The sequence below is a fragment of the Silurus aristotelis genome (assembly GCF_946808225.1).
Source record: "Silurus aristotelis genome assembly, chromosome: 12".
NCBI lineage: Eukaryota > Metazoa > Chordata > Actinopteri > Siluriformes > Siluridae > Silurus > Silurus aristotelis.
Window position 1 is genome coordinate 11,241,872 of NC_139585.1, and position 20,157 is coordinate 11,262,028.

The following is a 20,157-nucleotide window of genomic DNA, read 5'->3' on the forward strand; positions in this document are numbered from 1 at the left end:
CTACTAAACCTAAAACGATAATTGTCTTCATAATTTGCTTATGAAAGTATAAAAAAACATTCAAGACCTTTGTGTCATATGTAGGAACACATTTTTTGTTGTTGTTACAATTATTGAGGAATAAAGGTTAATAAGAGGGTCTGTGTTTTTGTTGGTTGATTGTGGTCTCTGGTGTGTGGGAATCACAGACTCTCACTCCAATATTACATTGTATTTAATTTCATAACATCATTATTGCATAAAGAAACAGAGTTTTACTGATACCAGTGATTAAAACAACTACCAGTTTGTAGAATGAAGTTGAACATTTTTTATGAAAATCTTTTTTTCCTTTTTTCCCCCAAAAACACTTTACTGTGATTGTTTGCTCCTCATTAAGACGAATCATTTGCACTTGTTTCCTTGCTTTTTATACTATGCTAAATATCAAATATAAAATGTGATGAGATTGCATGTGTTGTTGTTGCATTTATGGGTAGGGTGTTTATTGCCAGCTGTATGGACAGTGTATTACTTAATGGATCAGCATGTTCTCGCAGCGTGATTATTTAATGCAAGTACACAAGCCCCAGGCTGGCTACCTTCTGCTCAAACAAGAACAGAGAACAAGGGTAAAGGGGAGAAAATATAAAGAGATGCTATAAAGGCCACATAGACACAAAAAAGGTCAAAAAGCACAAATAAAAGGACCACAAAAAAAAGGCCTAAGAACAAAGAGCAAACTCTTAACAGTTCACTGAGTTAAAGTATTTTTTATTACAGATTTCATATTTTAAGATCAGAATGATTGCCAAAGTTTATAGGTAGATGAAAAATATAGTTTAAATTAAAAAAAATTTAATAAATGAATTTATTTTATAACAAACATCTTAACTAGCCGTAGTACCTCTATAGCTGTAGTCTAATTGAGATGAAGTGCACTCCAAGTGTCAATCCATGCTGTCCAGTCGAGAGCGTAAAATTTTCAGCTTGCAGTGGATTCAAAGCCTGAATGTATATTTTGGTGTCACCTTGCTGTACATTAAGTCTCCTTTCACTCTCAAGGTAATCAAAACATTTGGAGGAAGATACATGAAAATCTGTTTAAAAAACACTTGATATCTTCCCGAGCAACCCAGCAATCTGCATCCTGGTTTGTTTTTGTCTCACGCTTCTGCAAAAAAAGCAAGATGAGCCCTTTTTAATAAGCTCCCAGCACACATCACACCTTCGTAGTAATTAGGATACTTATTATTATTATTATTATTATTACAGGGCATGTACATGTGCACGCACTCCTCAGGTACTTATCCTTAGCCCTCAATAAGAAGTCGTCTTTTTTTTAACCACTTTCTGCTACAGCACAACAAAACAATGTGGTTGATAGGACGTGTGAGAGATGCAGTAAGCCACTGTGACCTGATCGCACTGAAAAATAGAACTTTTTTTTATAGCACATTGTTAAATATACACATGGCATGTTTAAAGTTGTGATACAGCAAATCATGAAACATGTTTATTGACTCTTCACATATGTTCAGATTTTTAAAAAAAAGCAGACTCTTTCAAAATATTTCTCCTAAATTGAGTTCATTAATATGCAGTAAACCTTTGATTTGCCTTGAAGCTGTCACAACTGTCATGTAGTTATTGAAAATGAATTAAGAACTCTTGACCAGTCAGATTTGAGAATTCAACAGGAATTTTTTTTATAAGATTTCAATGTATGTTAACGCTATTTTTTTATGTTTTCCCTTCAGTTTGCTACATAATAAAGGTTCTTTCTAAGTTTCTTATGCCTCATGGGGTTTTACCAAGAAGTCAGTCAATGAAGTAAATAAAGAACAACATAAGCAGTTGGTGAGGACATGGACACAATGCTGTTAAACTGTTTGGAGCTCTGGGAGCCAGCATGTTTGTTATGGTCTTAGTAATTGGCTATTGTACTAGTTAGCTGTGTAGTTTTGACCCTTATGCCACAGCCTCACTATCAACTCTGACCTTGCATCCTAATTCAAATCATGTCAGCTGTGTAGACGTCAACAATGTAGTCTCCCTGAAGAATCAACTTTGAGGAGTTTCACTTTGTATGCATGTGCTTTCTAGGCATGTAAAAAAAATATGATTATATTATTTGGGAGAAATAAATAATGTGTTCTAAACTGATAAATAAAAATGTAATAGGACACATAGTATTAACTTAAATAACAAAAAAGTCACACATATGCAAGGTTTATATTTCAATGTTGCTGAGCAGTCAGATGTGAGTCAAGTCAAGAATCTTTCATTGTCATTTCTACCATATATAGCTGTAAACACTACTGTATATATACGCAGTATACAGTGGAAATAAAACTCTCTACATAACAGAACACAGAGCTGAGGACTAAAGTAAGAGCACTCACCACATAAAGTGCATCGTGTGCAAAAAATAAAGTGCAGACAGACGACATAAGACAGTGCGGGACAAATACACAAAACACAAAATAGCGCTAACAAGTAAACCTGCTGTATAATATGTTATAAAGTACAATGTGCAAAAGAGAACTGTGTACAAGAGTGTATTTGTAAACACAAACAAAATGGTATGCAAAAACAGCAAGAGCAGCAGTCGAGAGGTGCAAAAACTGCATGTCATTTTTTTAACATTGTAATATTATTAAATATAAATAAAATATGGTTGGTAGAATGGATTGAGATGAGTAATGAGTACGTGTTGAGCTTAGGTTGTACAGTTCAGTAACACACAGTTCTGTGTGTGTGTGTGTGTGTGTGTGTGTATGTGTGTGTGTGTGTGTGTGTGTGTGTGTGTGTGTGTGTGTGTGTGTGTGTGTGTGTGTGTGATGCTTTGAAACCTCTTTCCTGATGGCAGGAGAATGAAGAGTGTGTGTGTGAGAGTGGTGTCTGGGGTCGTCCACAACTGTTGGTTTGTGGTTGCAGCGTGTGGTGTAAATGTCTGTGATGGGGAGAGAATTGTGAAGCTTGTAAGCAGAGGATGACTACCACTATTTACGAATGAATTGTTTTTTATTTACTTTAGTAAAGAATCTCCTGGCCAGGGATATGGACATTGTATTTTAATTAGGCAACTGGTGTGTTTATATTTTGGAAAATCTAAAAGTAAATATGCTAGAAAATATAAGCAGGTACAAACTACTACTACTACTACTACTACTACTACTACTACTACTAATAATAATAATAATAATAATAATTGTGTGGGTGAGTTTATTATCATCAAATGAAGTTGACGAATTGTCAGAGGTAGAAATAGTTGGAGCACAAGTTAAATGTAAGTCCAAATCTGGAAACTGATAAGTGCCACTTACTCAGTCTCTCCATATTTAATCAAACCAATATTGGCAAATAAAAGATTTATTTTTTTTATTTTTTTTTGCTTGACTTTGTGTTATTATTAATCACAAAGCTTTCACTGCTCGTCTTTTGGCAGACTTATAATTTGACAGAGATCATTCTCTTTAAAAACTGATTACCCCCACACTTTATTTTATATGTCAGCAGGCAAGCTGGGACTAGTTCAGCATTCAGGCATTTGACTCCCTAGACAACACAGTGCACTGACCTGTGCAGGTGCAGCTAGTAAAGGTGTTGCTCAATTCGAGCCTCCACAGGTGTCCACAAATCGGCCATTTCCAGTAACTCTAATATGATCTAATACTCATTATAGAGCAGCTGAGATTTTTAAGTTGATTTTTTGTGTTTGTGTATGTGTGTGTGTGTGTGTGTGTGTGTGTGTGTGTGTGTGTGTGTGTGTGTGTGTGTGTATGTGTGTGTGCTTTAGATGGTGATTTATTTGCAAATGGCACATCACTGGAGTATTTTTTTAATATTTTTAAATGTTTGGATACCAAGGGAAAAAATCCATGCATCAAAAAACTGTAGCTCTATCTTCTTTGATGCAACTCTTGACATTAGGAATGGAAAGAAATAGATTGACTAAAATTGCACAAGCTGGTATCTTAGTGTACTTTGTGGGTGGCGGGGTTAATAAAGTACCACCCAAATCCTAGTGAAACTTAATTCCATCTGTGATTTTTCATCACATTGCTTCTCTCTTGTTTCCTTTTAAACCAGTCCTAATATTACAGAAGGGCAATGTCACAATCTCAGATGACCCACTCCAATGTGTCTAGCTTCAACTCTTATCCAGCAAGCGTAGCGTTGTGTGTAACCCCGACAGCTTACCTAAAGCAGTGGACAACACAACAGCAATGCGCTGCAACTAGGCACCGTGTATCAGGTATGCAGCTCTGGAACACAGGAGGTCCTAAGAACCTCAGAAAGAGGACACGAGGTCCCTAGGGATAATGGAATGAAGGTGCAGCGATCAGATAGCTTTCACCTTCTTCAAGCTCAGCTCTCAGCTTTGAAAGGGTTGCTCAAAGGTCATGGCCTTTTCAAGGTCCCTGAGCTTTTTTTTTTGTTTCTGTTTTGTGTGGCTCTTTTGTTTCAGGGCAGCCTGGTGCGTCAGTCATGTCTATGTCACAGTTGCAATCTGACCATGGAGCACTGCAGAAGAGCTCTAATCTTTCCAATCCAGCACTGCACAAACATGTTTCGTCCCGGGCCAATCCTCGTTAGAAATTCAAACAAAAGGGTATAAAGTTAAATGAAACAAATATATCTTGAATATTACATTTCACATAATGAATATTTATAATAGAATAAAATACATTTAAGAAATTGAAATCATCTTGAATATGCAGTTATCTCAAACTTTTATTATGATATTATAAAACCTTTATATAGCTGTTTTCTATATGCAGTTTATTGTAATTTCATTATTGGAAACATTAAATAAATCTTGCTTATTTTCCAGATATTTTTTATTTGTTAAAATATATTTTGTGCAGTGTAAGAGCAATGTAGTTAATCCGTAGTTCAAAATGAAACAAGGAGCAATTTAACTTCTCTCCAGTGGCCTATTCACAAAATGTGTGACTCTGAAGGTCAAGGTGGCAGCTGAACTCAGCCACTTGATTTATTTGTGTAGCTGATCCCAGGTTTTTTTTTTATGAGCCCAGATGCTGCAAAGTTGTCCAGATAATCGAGATAATGAATCAGATGGCCACACAGTTTGTTTTATTGAGACACATGAGTACAAATGCATGATGCTAGGCAAATTTCACAAAATAGCACTATCCATCGTTAGAGTCATTAAGCTGTCAGAGGACATGTGTCGCTGTGCATGTGTGTTAGAGACAGAAATATATTGCTATTTTATTTGACTTTGAATATACATATATTTATATAGAGACATATAGAACACTGGTGAATTCTGGGTTGTGCCACAGTTATAGACTGGCTTGTGTTCATATTTTTGGATCGAACCGATGCAACTATAAAACGTTATAAAAAACACTTAAACTTTTTTATTTGAGTACTTATTAGTGTAATACAGTTTTTATACTTATATCAGCATTGCAGAGAATGGTACTGTGATAATAATTAGCCAACATACTACACAATATACTGCATGCCTAATGTGTGAGTATTTGCAATCGTTTACATTTAAAGACATCAGATAAATAATTTCAGCATAAAGTCATATTGTTTTATCATAAATGAACTTTTTTTTGTGCAGGTCATCATATAGTGCAATATAGCCTGTAGCATGTGCATGTTTGAAATAGTGATTTACAACCCTTTTTAATCTGTAGACCCTATAAACCGTCCCACAACAACTCCACCAACCTTTCCTCCACCATACTGATAACAGTAGGTGTCTGTGAGCCATGACAACTGCCTCATTACGGGTAACACATGGGGAGATAGGGACGGGGTATCACACTGAACATTTGTGTGCTCATGATGACAGACTGATCGTTATCAACAGAAAGCACTAAACGCATCAGCTGGTTAAGAGAGGCTTAAAGGGAAGCGTAGCTAACAACTGTTGCAATTGTGGACAAGATGGAAACAAAAAGATGGAAAATCTGTCAACATGTCAACTGAAATGGCACCCGTGAACAATTTTTGTGAAAATTCTGTTACTGAATGCTGTTTTTTTAATATATATTCATTCCTCCCTTAGTCAGTTAGATGACTGACTGACTGTGACTGAGAAGCTGTTTTAGTAAAGGCATCTCTTGGCTCTGGCAATGCCATCAAATTGTGCCTTGTGCTGCCCCCAGGACGTTTGTTGCTGTGGGTGTTTAGTTCCACAGATCAGTTGTATCAAATATCCTTACATCACAGTTTTACCACCACTGAAGTGCAATAGACCTGAGTGACTTTATGGGCTTTGAAAAATGTTTCTAAAATCTTGCTTCAATAAGGTTTTTATTTTATTTTATATTGCTTCTATAGCACTTCTGTTATATTATATTCATATTTTTCACACATTTAGTCTTTTTTTTTATCTGTAGGCGTAAAATGTTGATACGTAATATCGCCTTTGCTTTACCCAGTGCGCCACCGCGCTCAGCTCAAACCTTCAGAAAGTAAATCAGTTGTTTTTTTTAGAAACAGAGTATTTTCTACATGTAGTAGTGATTGTCATTTATACTATAACCTATGATGTTATCCTCAGACTCTGGAGAGGTGTTCTCTGGAGTGAACTACTTACTCCCTGTGCACCCAGAAACACAGAGGGACGTAGTTACGTAATTTGAATGTAAAGCTTGTTTTTCTTGCCACTCCTTTCCCGCAATCCTGCTCTGTTTATCTGGGTTAGGGTTAGGGTTAGGGTTAGGGTTAGTTAAACTTGTAACAGTTAGTTTTTTTTTGTGTGTATGTTTGTACAGACACATGATTCACTCTTGAACTTGAACTACTTTTAGTCAGGGACCCATTTATATATATATATATATATATATATATATATATATATATATATATATATATATATATATATATATATATATATATATATAATTATTTATTTATTTATTTATTTATAATATATCTGAGTAAAGAAAGGACATCATGAATAAATGTGCTCTTTCAAATTTATTTTTATATTGCAGAAATGCAATATAATCTTCCAGTTTTTGATTCTTGGACCCCTCTTTGAGAACTATATCAGATATTGAAACCTTGCCATGAACTGCCCCCTTTCTATGCTGGAAATGCCAAACCGATAGTGTAGCTTGCCTTGGCAGTCTCTCTAGCAAGAGTTGTACCCCGTCTACACACATCTCATTTATGAGATGGATACTTTAATCAGCTGGACAACAGCCAGATCTGTCCTCCCTTCCCCTCTCAGTCCTCATATGCCTTTTAATTGGTAACTTAATCATCCCTGAGGACTTGTATTGTCACCCCTGACCACCGCTTTCATTTGTGATAATTTAAATAATACCATATCACTAATTGATTCCATGTAATCTGCAGCCTGTTGTGTCGAACTTGGCATATTGCTGCAGCTTGTTAATAATTCACGATTTAGCACTCTCGATTTGATTCATGTATGGGGTGCACGTTGAAACCTAAGCAACAAATTTGGGCATATGAGACGCATGAGTTTGACATGAGCTTGGCTGAAAAAGTTTTTAAAGGTTGTTGGTTTGAATACACTGTCGCATGCCTCAAAGGTCCTATCATACTTTAGTTTTCCTCTCATTTTGCAGCTGTATGAAAACATAAATTTAAAGACAGAGATTTCTACCACTCTGTATTGTTTCCCTTTTTAGAAGTACAAACCCAATTCCAAAAAAAGTTGGGACACTGTACAAATTGTGAATACAAAAGAAATGCAATAATTTACAAATCTCTTAAACTTATATTTTATTCACAATAGATAAAATATTGATTGTTGAAAGTAAGACACTTTGAAATGTCATGCCAAATATTGGCTCATTTTGGATTTCATGAGAGCTACACATTCCAAAAAAGTTGGGACAGGTAGCAATAAGAGGCCGGAAAAGTTAAATGTACATATAAGGAACAGCTTGAGGACCAATTTGCAACTTATTAGGTCAATTGGCAACATGATTGAGTATAAAAAGAGCCTTTCAGAGTGGCAGTGTCTCTCAGAAGTCAAGATAAGTAGAGGATCATCAATTCCCCCAATGCTGCAGCAAAAATAGTGGAGCAATATCAGAAAGAAGTTTCTCAGAGAAAAATTGCAAAGAGTTTAAAGTTATCATCATCTACACTGCATAATATCATCCAAAGATTCAGAGAATCTGTAACAATCTCTGTGCGTAAGGGTCAAGGCTGGACTAAAGAGGATAAGATTAACCCAAGTTGTTATCAGCGCTCAATTCAGAAGCTTACACATCTGGAAAGGCACCATCAATGCTGAAAGGTATATCCAAGTTCTAGAACAACATATGCTCCCATCCAGACGTCGTCTCTTTCAGGGAAGACTTTGCATTTTCCAACATGACAATGCCAGACCAAGTACTGCATCAATTACAACATCATGGCTGCGTAGAAGAAGGATCTGGGTACTGAAATGGCCAGACAGCAGTCCAGATCTTTCACCCATAGAAAACATTTGGCGCATTATAAAGAGGAAGATGCGACAAAAAAGACCTAAGGCAGTTGAGCAACCAGAAGCCTGTATTAGACAAGAACGTGACAACATTCCTATTCCTAAACTTGAGCAACTTGGCCTTGTCCCAACTTTTTTGAGATGTGTTGATGCCATGAAATTTAAAATCAACTTATTTTTCCCTTAAAATTATACATTTTCTCAGTTTAAACATTTAATATGTCATACTATGTTGTTAAAATATTGAAATTTGAAACATCCACATTGCATTCTGTTTTTATTCACAATTTGTACAGTGTCCCAATTGTTTTGGAATTGGGTTTGTATTTCTACAGATTTCTACCTGTTTCTCACGCTAATTATTTCAGGCCAGCCCTGATCTCCTTCTGTCCTCAGGCTAACACTCTCTTCAGGCTAGCCCTAATAACTCTCTTTCATCAGGCTGGCCATTATCTTTTCCTGTGTTCCAGCTAGCCTTAATTTCTTCCTCTTTTCAGGCTAGTCACGATTTCTTTTCTCTCATCAGGCTATCCCTGATCTCTTCCTCTCTTTAAACTCTCTTCAGGCAAGCCCTGATCAGCACTTCTCTTCAGTTTGAATAGAATGAGTCATGCACATAATTAATATTTAATGTAGAAATATAATGTTTCCTGGATTAGATTACTGCTTATATTACAGTTACATGTCCCAAGTTGGCAGAAAATGAGTTTGAATGAGCTTATGTATTTGTAGATTCGGGGAAAAAAAAAAACTGTTTATCCAATGTTTATAACAAAAGCTATAAGGTTCAAGTTTTACAAATATATTATATAGGCAGAATTTTGTGGACTCATAACCATAGTAATAAACTCCAGTCTTTTGGAAAAGGCTTTGCACTAGATTTTGGAATGTGGTTGTGGGTATTTGCCTATTCACAAGAGCATTAGTGAGATCAGACCGTGATGTCAGGTTTGGTGCATTAGTCTGTTGAGGTAGAGTGATGTCCATTATAGGAAATATTTGAATAAACAGTAAGCTCCAGTATTTAATTAAGCTAATCAGATGTAGAGTTGGGTGGAGAACATACCACAATGAGCAGTGCCAAAGGACCCACTGTGCAGCTGTCAGTGTGCGTGATGGTGCTGGGTTACTTCACAGGCACACACCATATGGCCAAGAGCAGCTCAGTGATCGTTAATGAAGCCTTTAATGTTCAATCCACACGCAAACATGTACATTGCTAGTGTGCGTCTGTTGTCTCTGACACCTAGATATGTACACTAAAACTTTTTTCAATTGCACACACCAGGCTATGCAGAGACAAAAAGACGCACTTGTCTCCATCCCTGATGTCGCACACAGGTACTGCTCGTGCAGTTACAGTGGTGTTGAATATTAGACAAAAATTATAATTTTGAAAGAATAAAAGAAAGGTGCTTTTACTTGTCACATGTACTTTTACAGTACAGTAAAATTCTTTCTTCACATGCCCCAGCGATGTCAGGAAGATGGGGACAGAAAGCAGACTCAGCTATGTAACAGCACCCCTGGAGCAAAGAGAGTTAAGGGCCTTGCTCAAGGGCCCCAAGAGTGGCAGCATAGTGATAGCAGGGCTTAAACCACTGACCTTCCTATTAGTAACCCAGAGCCTTAAACACTGAGAACAAAAGAGTTAAGACATTGGACTTTGGTGCTGAAGGTCGTGAGTTCAAATCCCAGCAACACCAAACTGCCATCAATTGGCCCCAGAGCAAGGCTCTTAGCTCCATAGCTGCTTGGTTGAATGAATTAGATAAATGTAAGTCGATTATACTGTACATACATTGTTCCTGATTACAATGTAGATAAACAATGCAGCTTGGCTGATTGATGATGTAAAAGATGACGAGCATGCTGGTTTTGATCTTAGTGCAGGGATATTAGCATGAATGCTGATTTGATGGAACCTAATCTAATTCAGCAGAATGTAGGGATGAGCGATTGTATATGTTGGATATAATTTCAACAGTATGCAGTTTCTCCTCATTTTACACTTCCCATTTCAATTTTCATCTCCTTTTTATGAACTTGAGTTTACCTTGTTTGATGTCTTAATTGTACTCTTTTAAAAGTCAGATCTCCCCTCGTGCATTTCACACAATAGGCTTCAAAGCAGCAGTGTGTGTATATGGGCTTATCAAACGATTGAGCCTGGGCTGAGTGTCAACCAGTCACAGGCAGCTGCAGCCCGAGCAGTGGCATACACACCACTCCTGCATTAGTAGAGCTCTTGACACAACAAGCTTCATAGCCTTTTTTCCCTTAGCATAATTTTCCAGAAAACAATGTGCAGAAAAGAGAATGAGAATGCACTTTTTATAAGTTTGCACACAGCAAACTTATAAAACTTATGATCAACTCAGTAAACGTGATATTTTCCACTGGTTCACAATGACATACTCCCCAGATGTATTACAGATGCACTTTCACATCTAAAGATTAAGTCAGAATATAATAGAGGGACATATTATTCCTTGTTGTTCTGTGTTACATCTGTATCATCTTTGATTAACATTTTATTCGATTCCAGGAAAAAAGTTATTATTCCAAGTGAAAATAATTGTAAGGGTAATCAGAACAGTGTGTCCTGCTAATAGGCCTGCATTTATACTGTATCTGCAAGAAGTCTTTTTTCTGCTCTTTATAATCTAACAAATTGCTTTTACATAATGACTCAGTGGATAGGTGTTAAAAAAGTAAAGAGGTTGTCATGATTATTATTTTCTGCACTGTGTGGGTTGTACTTTTTCTTCTGGTGCCCCCTAGGACTGCAAGAACAAATATTATTATGCAATTACTATTCAGGTTAAAAAAAAAAAAGATAAAATATATTGAAAATTGTATAAAAAAATAAAAAATATTCATATTAAAAAGGTCCTTAAGCTCTGTTAAGCATTTATTTTATTAAATAATCTTGTGTCTCTTTATGCCTTAATAATGAAATACTTTTTTATGTTCCTTGTATATACTGTATTTGGGTTTACGAAGTTTTTTCAGACAGATAAGTGAATTCATAGTTCATATCAGATGCAGCATATTATAATAGATAACATTATAGTGTACTGTTCAGGTCCTACAGTGTTGTCATGTAAAAAAACATTTTTGGATTTTGTCCACTCCTATGCATTTTCCCTCATTATCAGGTAGTGAGGCCAAAAATAATTCCTCCCTCTTTATTTCTTCCATCTTTCTCTCAGATGGTAGTGTTGATGGACCCTCTGGAGGATCCAGACGACATCCTGCGAGCCCACCGTTCCAGGGAGAAAACGTATATGTTTGATGTGGCCTTTGACTACACAGCCACACAGGTAGGCCTCAATAATGATGTGTGAAGTCCATGCATCAGGCATAGAATCAAGCATTTACGAATGGTTTCTGTTTTGCAACATCTGTATGTATGTTATAAGAACTGCAGAGTGAAACCATGTATTTTGTGAACAGGAGGAGGTATACAGGGCCACTACAAAAGGGTTAATCGAAGGCCTTATATCGGGATACAATGCTACTGTGTTTGCCTATGGACCCACAGGTTAGTGTGTCATCCTTTACTCTGTACAAGGAAATGAGTGTGTGCATATATCTTCCTAAAGGGAAACTAATGTTTTCTGGTTATTAGCCTTGGAGACATGCAGTTTCTAAGAACACATGAGCTCCAAAGAATTCACAAGCCTTAAGACATTAATTGGCTTGTTTGGTTTGTTTGGTCCCCATGGTGAAAGCTGTCTTCGCTTTATAAAGTTTCGGTCTTGCTTTATACTGGCCACTTGAGCTGCACACAAGGCAAATCTGGCTGTCTAATACACGTTTAAATTCATTTTTGTCATTTTTTGAGCCGTCTGCTTCTCCTAAGGTGGTCTGTCTCGTACCGTATAACTGCATTTAAACATTACCAAGCCGTAAGCCTTTGCTGAAACTACATATGGCTTGTGTTGCAATTGTGGGAAAGAGATAAGGAGTAAACACAAGCCTAAAAAAATTTAATGGTCTTGACAATTTTTTTGAAAGTATATTTAAAATTAGATCATTAAAACAAGTCTAGAAACAAACTGTACTTTGAAACACTAAAACAGACAACTATCTTAAAAAATATAGGCTGTGACGGGAGCTAAAAAACTTTACTTAGCTTTCTGGATGCCCAAACTATATGCTGCTCCCAAATTGGGCATATATTATAATTATAATATTGGTACATATTATAATATTAGTACTTTACTTTTATACTAAAAAGATCTTTGGCATAATAATTACTCTGTAGCTACCCTGCTAAATCCACTGTTTATGTTAAGTGTAATTAGGTGAATCTTATTATAGAAAAGGATTTCCCTGTTGTTTACTCTCTTTTTTTAATCACAGTCCATGTCTAAAGCCAGTGTCTTTGCCTGTCTAAAAGCTGCCTTTAAAAAGCTCAGGATATAAAAAGCCTGGCCATGAACAACAGGAATGAAACTTTGTACTTACTGTGTTAGTTGCATAAACAGATATTCTCTGTATTTAAATGATATAAATATGGTTGATATAATACAAAGCTCTAATACACCAGTATGCTATATGGCCAAACAACTGAATATCACCTCCATATGTTCTTTTTCAAAATCCCATTTCATATGTAGTCCCCAATTTTCTGTTATATTAACCTCCAGTCTTCTGAGGAGGCTTTTTGTTAGATTTTGGGGCATGACAGTGGTAATGCGCTTATTCAGCCATGAGTGCATTAGTGAGGTCAGACACTGATGTCGGGGGAGGATACCTGATGTGCAGTCAGTGTTCCAGTTCACCCTAAAGGTGTTCAATGGGGTTGAGGTCAGGACCATCTGGCAAACCATGCCTTTACTCACATTGTGCGCATGTGCATTGTCATGCTGGAACACGGTTGGGATTCACAATTCTGTAGAAGGGAAACTGTAATGCTGGAGTATACGAAGACATTCTGAACAATGTGCACTTCCAACTTTGTGGCAACAGTTTGGAAGAGAACCTCATATGGGTGTGACAATCAGGTATCCATATACATTTGGCCACATAGTGAAGATCAGTGCATCAATATATTTATCTAATTTTGGTTTGCCTATATGTGTGTGTTGTGTGTAGGTTGTGGGAAGACCTACACCATGTTGGGCACAGATAAGGAGCCTGGCATCTATGTCCGCACTCTTAACGACTTGTTTAAAGCTATTGAAGAGACGAGTGATGACATGCAGTACAGTGTGTCCATGTCTTACCTGGAGGTAAGAATACAGTAATGAGCGTTCTGCTAAACTCACACACCACTGTTCCTACAAATTCATAAGGAAATGAATAAATATAAGTTATTTAACAGTTGCCATTATATCAATTATCATGTTTAACACATTTTCCAGGATTTATTATTATTTATTATCTGGAATTCTTTAACAAAAACCTGCTGTATAAAACATTTAAAATAACAATCAGTTATTCCAGTTACCACTTCACTATAGCGATTAACATGATGGTTCTTTGATAAGGAGCCATTTAGAGACAATATCCCACTGTGGAAATCTATTGTTAACTATAATACCAAGTATCTAATCCTTTAAACACACTGAAATAGGATATGAGCTGGGCAAAGTGCACGGCCATCAATCTGACAGGTCAAAACACCAATAAGTAAGGTATAAGATGTAACAAGACCTTCTTAAGGGAACAATAATCGACAATGGGGTGGTGCGGCATGGCCTAACACAAAGCAGAGTTACCATTACCACCTGGAAGTCAATTATTTTTTATTATTTCAATTTGGGAAATATTTATTCCAAAGCAAATAATTAATAATACACACATCATCCTTCTAAAGCAATTATAGGTAATGTAGTGTGACACCAGGATGAGGTCTACACAAAGTGTATGTAAAGTTATACAGAAAAATATAATTTAATATATTACTACAAACCCAGAAAGTGGCATAGGATCTTAAAGACCCTACAGGGTGAAAAACTTTTGAGTGTTTTTCAAATTCACAGAAACCTGAGACTCCTCTCAGGTTGTAAATTGCCACAAACTTTACTATATCAATTATTTTACATTTTTAATGCTAAAAACACTCTTAAAAATCTCTTTATTTGAAGAGAAATGTCTGTACTGTAAGAGTTATAGCACACTGTCATTACATGTCAAATGTGAAAGAAAAGCCTTGAAAGGAGAGCAACTGAGAGCTTTATTCAGCCAACAAGAGCCTGGCAGCAAAGAGAAAGAAAGGAAGGGAACATAATTGATTGATCTTTATTAAAAAGCCCCCTTCCAAGAATTTGAATGGACCAGCTGTCAGGTCATGTACAAGGGCACAATCACACACAGGTTGGTCATGTAAAGGTTACAGAACCGCATGGTAATAACAGAGATATGCAGGGAATATTGAGGTTTGGCCACATAGAGGGCTGTAACGGTTGCTGGTTGATCTCTGGCCCTGGTGGAGTCGCTCTGCTGTCTCTGAGGAGGAGAATATTTGTCTCCACTCACACACACAAAGAAGTTAAAGGCTTGGTTTATGACTGTGATTTGGAAAGGACCCATCTGGTGCCTTACTCTGTCTCATAAGCTTCCCTCACACACACATACACACACAAACTTGATATTGGGGCATTTTAAGACATTATGCATATGTAACATATTTTTATGCATCAAACTACCTATATCTACTAAGAATAATCTTATTGCTGGTTCCGACTAGGGTTTTGCTGGTTCCTGCTCGATTGTATATTTCATCATCAAATATTTAAAGTTCTTTAAAGTTCCCCCTACCAGTTATTTTAGAGCTACAGTACATTCTCACACACCAACTCATTCTTCATCATTACTGCATTTAGATCTCAAGCTGAGATCTCATTGCTTCGAAGTAGAGCAGCAAAATCTGAATGAAATATGTAATAACTTTTTTGGATGTCATTATGTTATGACGATTTTTTCAAGTGTATCAGGATTTGCAGGTAAAACAGAATTTTTTTTTATTAAAAATGTTACTATATTGGACAAAACTCATTTTAAATTCATGTTTATTGCGAGAGGAAATAATACAGTGGAACCTTAATACTCGTGACCTTGACACTTTTTAATTTCGAGCCAGACTAAGAGTAATTTAATAGTTTGTGAGAATCCGAGAGTGGCTCGAAATCTTGGAGTAACATTTTACATTTTTCTACTCATAAATTACATAAATTTTTTTAAAAACTATTTTATTATTGTATTATTTATTTAAAGTAGTTAATGAAACATTTATGATGAATTTTTGAAACTTATAATACATTTTTGTTGAGTTTACAGTACAGTACATGTACAATTCCTCTTGAAAAAGTCACAACCTCTGAAATTTTTTTTTTTTGTTACTTGTGGGGGGGCATGTATCCCCGCAAATATCGAGGTTGCACTGTATATTCTTGTCTGTTGTGTGACATTATAAACAGCTTGATATGTATCTGTAGTTAAACTAATAACAACCAGTTGCAGAACTGACATGTTTTCCTATTGTAGCTGTATTAACTGTTACAAATATTTACCCTAGAACACATAACTAACCATATTTAACTAATGCAGGAATATGTTTTTTTTTACATATATTTTTAATCATGCTCTCTGTAAGGTTTAACAGAATACCAATGTACATCATACATACATTTATTATTAGTTTTATAATTCCAAGAAATCGTTAACATATGATATCCATCTGTAGGCTTATTTTTCTTTACAGACTATATGGATAAAATGCCATGTTCATATACTGTATAGAATAGTTGCTTTCAAGCTCTTTTTTATACCATAGAAAATTAAATAACTCAATGTCATGCATGTTTTTCTCTCTCTCTGTTCTGTCTATTTCCATTCATTTCAGGTTGGTGTGTGTGTGTGTGTGTGTGTCTGTATATGCAATCTAATCACTTTCTTCCATTTCAGAGGGCTTTTATATACTTCATCATCCCCCTAAAATAATCACCTACTTTAGAGACATGAAAGCATCCTGAATAATACCTAGAAAATGTTTCATTTGGTGCTGCTAAAATTACAGCTTTTGAAGTGACCGCAGTCACTTGGGATGCGTTTATGCTGTAAGGTTTTTGCAGTGTTGTGTAATATTCTTTTCAGGCCTGTGAAGCTGCACTGATATATATATATATATATATATATATATATATATATATATATATATATATATATATATATATATATATATATATATATATATATATATATATATACACAATATATACACATCTGAATATAGATTTAGATAAAAGAATCTAATGATCTTTGAGGCATGTACATTGAAATCAACCACACAGTTTTCTTACAGATCTATAATGAGATGATCCGGGACCTGTTGAATCCATCTTCTGGCTTTCTAGATCTGAGGGAGGATTCAAAGGGGGAGATCCAGGTAGCTGGAATCACAGAGGTCTCCACTGTTAATGCCCGTGAGGTCAGTTACACACTATCATCAAGTGGAAATCTTTTTTAAAGCTGTCCGTACAATTGTCTGTGATAGCAAAATTGATTGATGTCCACTATTTGGACAAAAGTGGACACCTGTCTATAAAATCTGTATGTACATTTTAAATATCCCAATCTACATTTAATCACTATTTACTGTTAGTAGAACCACTAACTGCTGTTATCCACTCTTTTGGGAAGATGCTCCACTAGGTTTTGGGGTGTGTTTATTCAACCACAGTTCTTTTAGTAAAGTCAGGTACTCATGTAGGGTGAAGAGACCTGGGATACAGACAGCATGTCAATTTAATACAAAGGTGTTCCACTCCGAACCACTCAAGATCTTCAACTCCAATCCATAATGCTATTGCATCCAAACGCATCCTATCCAACTTTATCGTTACTATTTGGGGAAGAACCACATATGGCTGAAATAAAAGTGTGTCCCCATAGTATTGTCCATATAGACTTAGACTTTATTGTCATTGTAGTAATACAACGAAATTTCTTTGGTAGCTCTCAAGACCAGCAGCAATAAGGAAATGTAAGAAAAACTAAAGAATAAACAAAAGATAATTGCACTAAAATGTAATAATATGACTGTGTGCAATAAAATATATGTGCAAACAGGATTGTCAGAAATAGGAAAATATTGCACAAGTTGTAAAATAACTGCTAACTAATAATAATAATAATAATAATAATAATAATAATAATAAATAAATGAATAATTAAATACATAATACATTCTTGGGTGCAAAGTGTAATTGGTGCATTACCAGCAACATGGTTTGTTATGTCCACTTTTAGCTATATCTTATGTAATACACATTTGTATGGTATAAATGTCTTGTGTAAAGTGTGAAAACCCTTTATCAGAGATACAAGCGGGAGTTTATTTGTTTTACCTTGGTCAGGGTTGTGATGGATCCATAGTCTATCGCAGTAATAAACCCCTGACAGGCTAACAGTCCACTGTAAGGCACTCCGCACACACACATTCATATCTAGCGACAAATTAAATAAGCGAATCTACCTTTTAGCATGTTTTTAGCAAGAAAACCAAAGAAACTTAAGGAAACTTACATGGACACTTGAGGGAAGCTGTGCAGACACACTGCACAAACTATAATGCAAGGATCGAACTGTGAAACCTGAAGCTGTGAGGTGGCAATGGTACATGGTGCATCACTGAGCCATTGATAAAGAAACAGCAATGTATAAATAGACAAAATAGGGTACAAACACAGGCCAGGTGGAAACAATCCGGTGGCAAGGTGGTCTTAACACACCAATAATAGGAGGGGGTGGAGGCAGTTCTCAAGACAAAGGCACAGGACAATGTAAACAAACGCACGACATGAAAGCAACAGTCCTGCATTCCCGTCAGAGGAAAAACTTTAACATGTTCTTAATTGTTAAAATCACTTTATATAAAGTGATAATTTTAGCGAAACCATTTTAATAATACTTGTTGAATGCTGCATGAAAGTGTCTTTGTCCCTCTGTTTTTATTCTGTTTATTAGATAATGGAATTGTTGATGAAGGGGAATAAGCAGCGGACTCAGGAGCCGACAGCGGCCAATCAGACATCCTCGCGCAGTCATGCTGTACTACAAGTGGCAGTAAGGCAGCAGAGTCGCTGCAGAGATGTCCTACAGGAGGTCCGCTTTGCTCGCCTCTTTATGATCGATCTTGCTGGCTCTGAACGTGCTTCACAGGTACACCACATGGTGCACATGTCTCAGTTTGTGTGTAAAATTGCAGCAGAGATACAAGCAATGAGGACCTAATTGTTCTGGGTAGATAATATACTATAAAATATAAAAAAAAACACATATGCTCTACTCACTCTAGATGCTGTTATGCATTTTAACATTTATGCTGTTCGTTGTACATCTTTGATATACTGATTTGATTAGTAATTGCTGTTGGATAAAGAATGCACTTTCAAAGGGGAAATGAATAAATAAACATATTCTCAGTAGAAAATAAAGGGATTTTGTGAAAGATTCTCTAAAATAAGAATATATTATTGGCTCCAGGCAATCATCTGTCAATCATGCTTATGTTAGAAGCCTTACAGTAGGGTGCTATGATTCAGCTGCATGTCAGACCTGCTTATTAAGTATGTATTTGGAAAGGCGATGTATGTCTACCATGGAAACAGCTATAAGTGTTAACCAACCCCAGTCTCTTGGGTGAAATGAATGTAAGGCTCAGAAGCCGATTTGCCCAAAGGCATGTCTCTTGTCATAAAACGATTTGATTTGATCTCTTTGAGTTTTTTAACATGGTTGTCAGCGAAAATAAATATGTACAATTTCCAAACAGACAAATACATAAAAGGAAGAAAAAGATTCCTTGAAATTTGTCTGTACTAATCTGTACTACTTATTTGTCTTTCTTTTTACTTTCAGACACAAAACAGGGGACAAAGGCTGAAGGAAGGAGCTCACATAAACAGGTCTCTTTTGGCACTGGGAAACTGTATCAATGCTCTGAGTGAGAAAAATGGCAACAAATACATCAACTACAGAGACAGCAAGCTGACACGACTGCTTAAGGTTAAGACATGACCTCTCTCACTTTCCCTATGAATATAGATGAGTGACAATTTAAATAAAGAACCAATATATAGTTTCTTTGTAAGCTGGTGGAACACAATGAGTCAATACAAAAGGAATGCCACAAAAGACTTGCATCACTCGGTATAGATGGTGTAGAGTGTCATCCACAACATTAAATCTAAATCTAAAAGGTTTTCATTTGGTTGAAGAGTGTGTTAAAGCCGTCACATATTCAATCCTCATGTTTTCAATCCTCATCAAATCACACATATGCTGTGGATGAAGCTGTGTCATCCTGGAAATGACAATTCCATCCCATCACGAAGGAAATGTTTCATCATGGGATATTCAGAATAATTTTGTATTGTTTTGGCAGTGATCATTTAGTCTGAGGAGATAAGTGAACTAAAACCATGGTAGAAACATTCCCCCAGACCTACAGGGTCTCTTTGATTTGTCACTCACCTGTGGCAGTCTGAATATTAAATATTTTGCAGCTTTACAGTAAAGTTAAATTGTTTTTTGTGTTCAGGACTCTCTTGGTGGGAACAGTCGAACAGTAATGATAGCTCATATAAGTCCTGCATCATCTGCCTTTGAGGAGTCGCGTAACACTTTGACTTATGCCGATCGTGCCAAAAGCATCCGCACACGGGTAAGGACATGACGCATTCACTCACGCAAGCACACGC

The 20,157-nt window shown here is 36.2% G+C and overlaps 1 protein-coding gene across 4 annotated transcripts in view; it reads left to right on the forward strand.

The window, feature by feature from the left end:
* The window catches only part of kif19 (kinesin family member 19), a 40,162-nt gene that overhangs the window by 9,996 nt on the left and 10,009 nt on the right, over positions 1–20,157 (forward strand). For all 4 annotated transcript variants that reach the window (XM_083556694.1, XM_083556693.1, XM_083556692.1 and 1 more), the window contains 7 exons: positions 11,656–11,766; positions 11,900–11,987; positions 13,547–13,683; positions 16,758–16,883; positions 18,422–18,616; positions 19,316–19,462; positions 19,998–20,120. In XM_083556694.1, the coding sequence (XP_083412820.1) occupies positions 11,656–11,766; positions 11,900–11,987; positions 13,547–13,683; positions 16,758–16,883; positions 18,422–18,616; positions 19,316–19,462; positions 19,998–20,120 (927 nt within the window). The remainder of the gene's footprint in view (positions 1–11,655; positions 11,767–11,899; positions 11,988–13,546; positions 13,684–16,757; positions 16,884–18,421; positions 18,617–19,315; positions 19,463–19,997; positions 20,121–20,157) is intronic.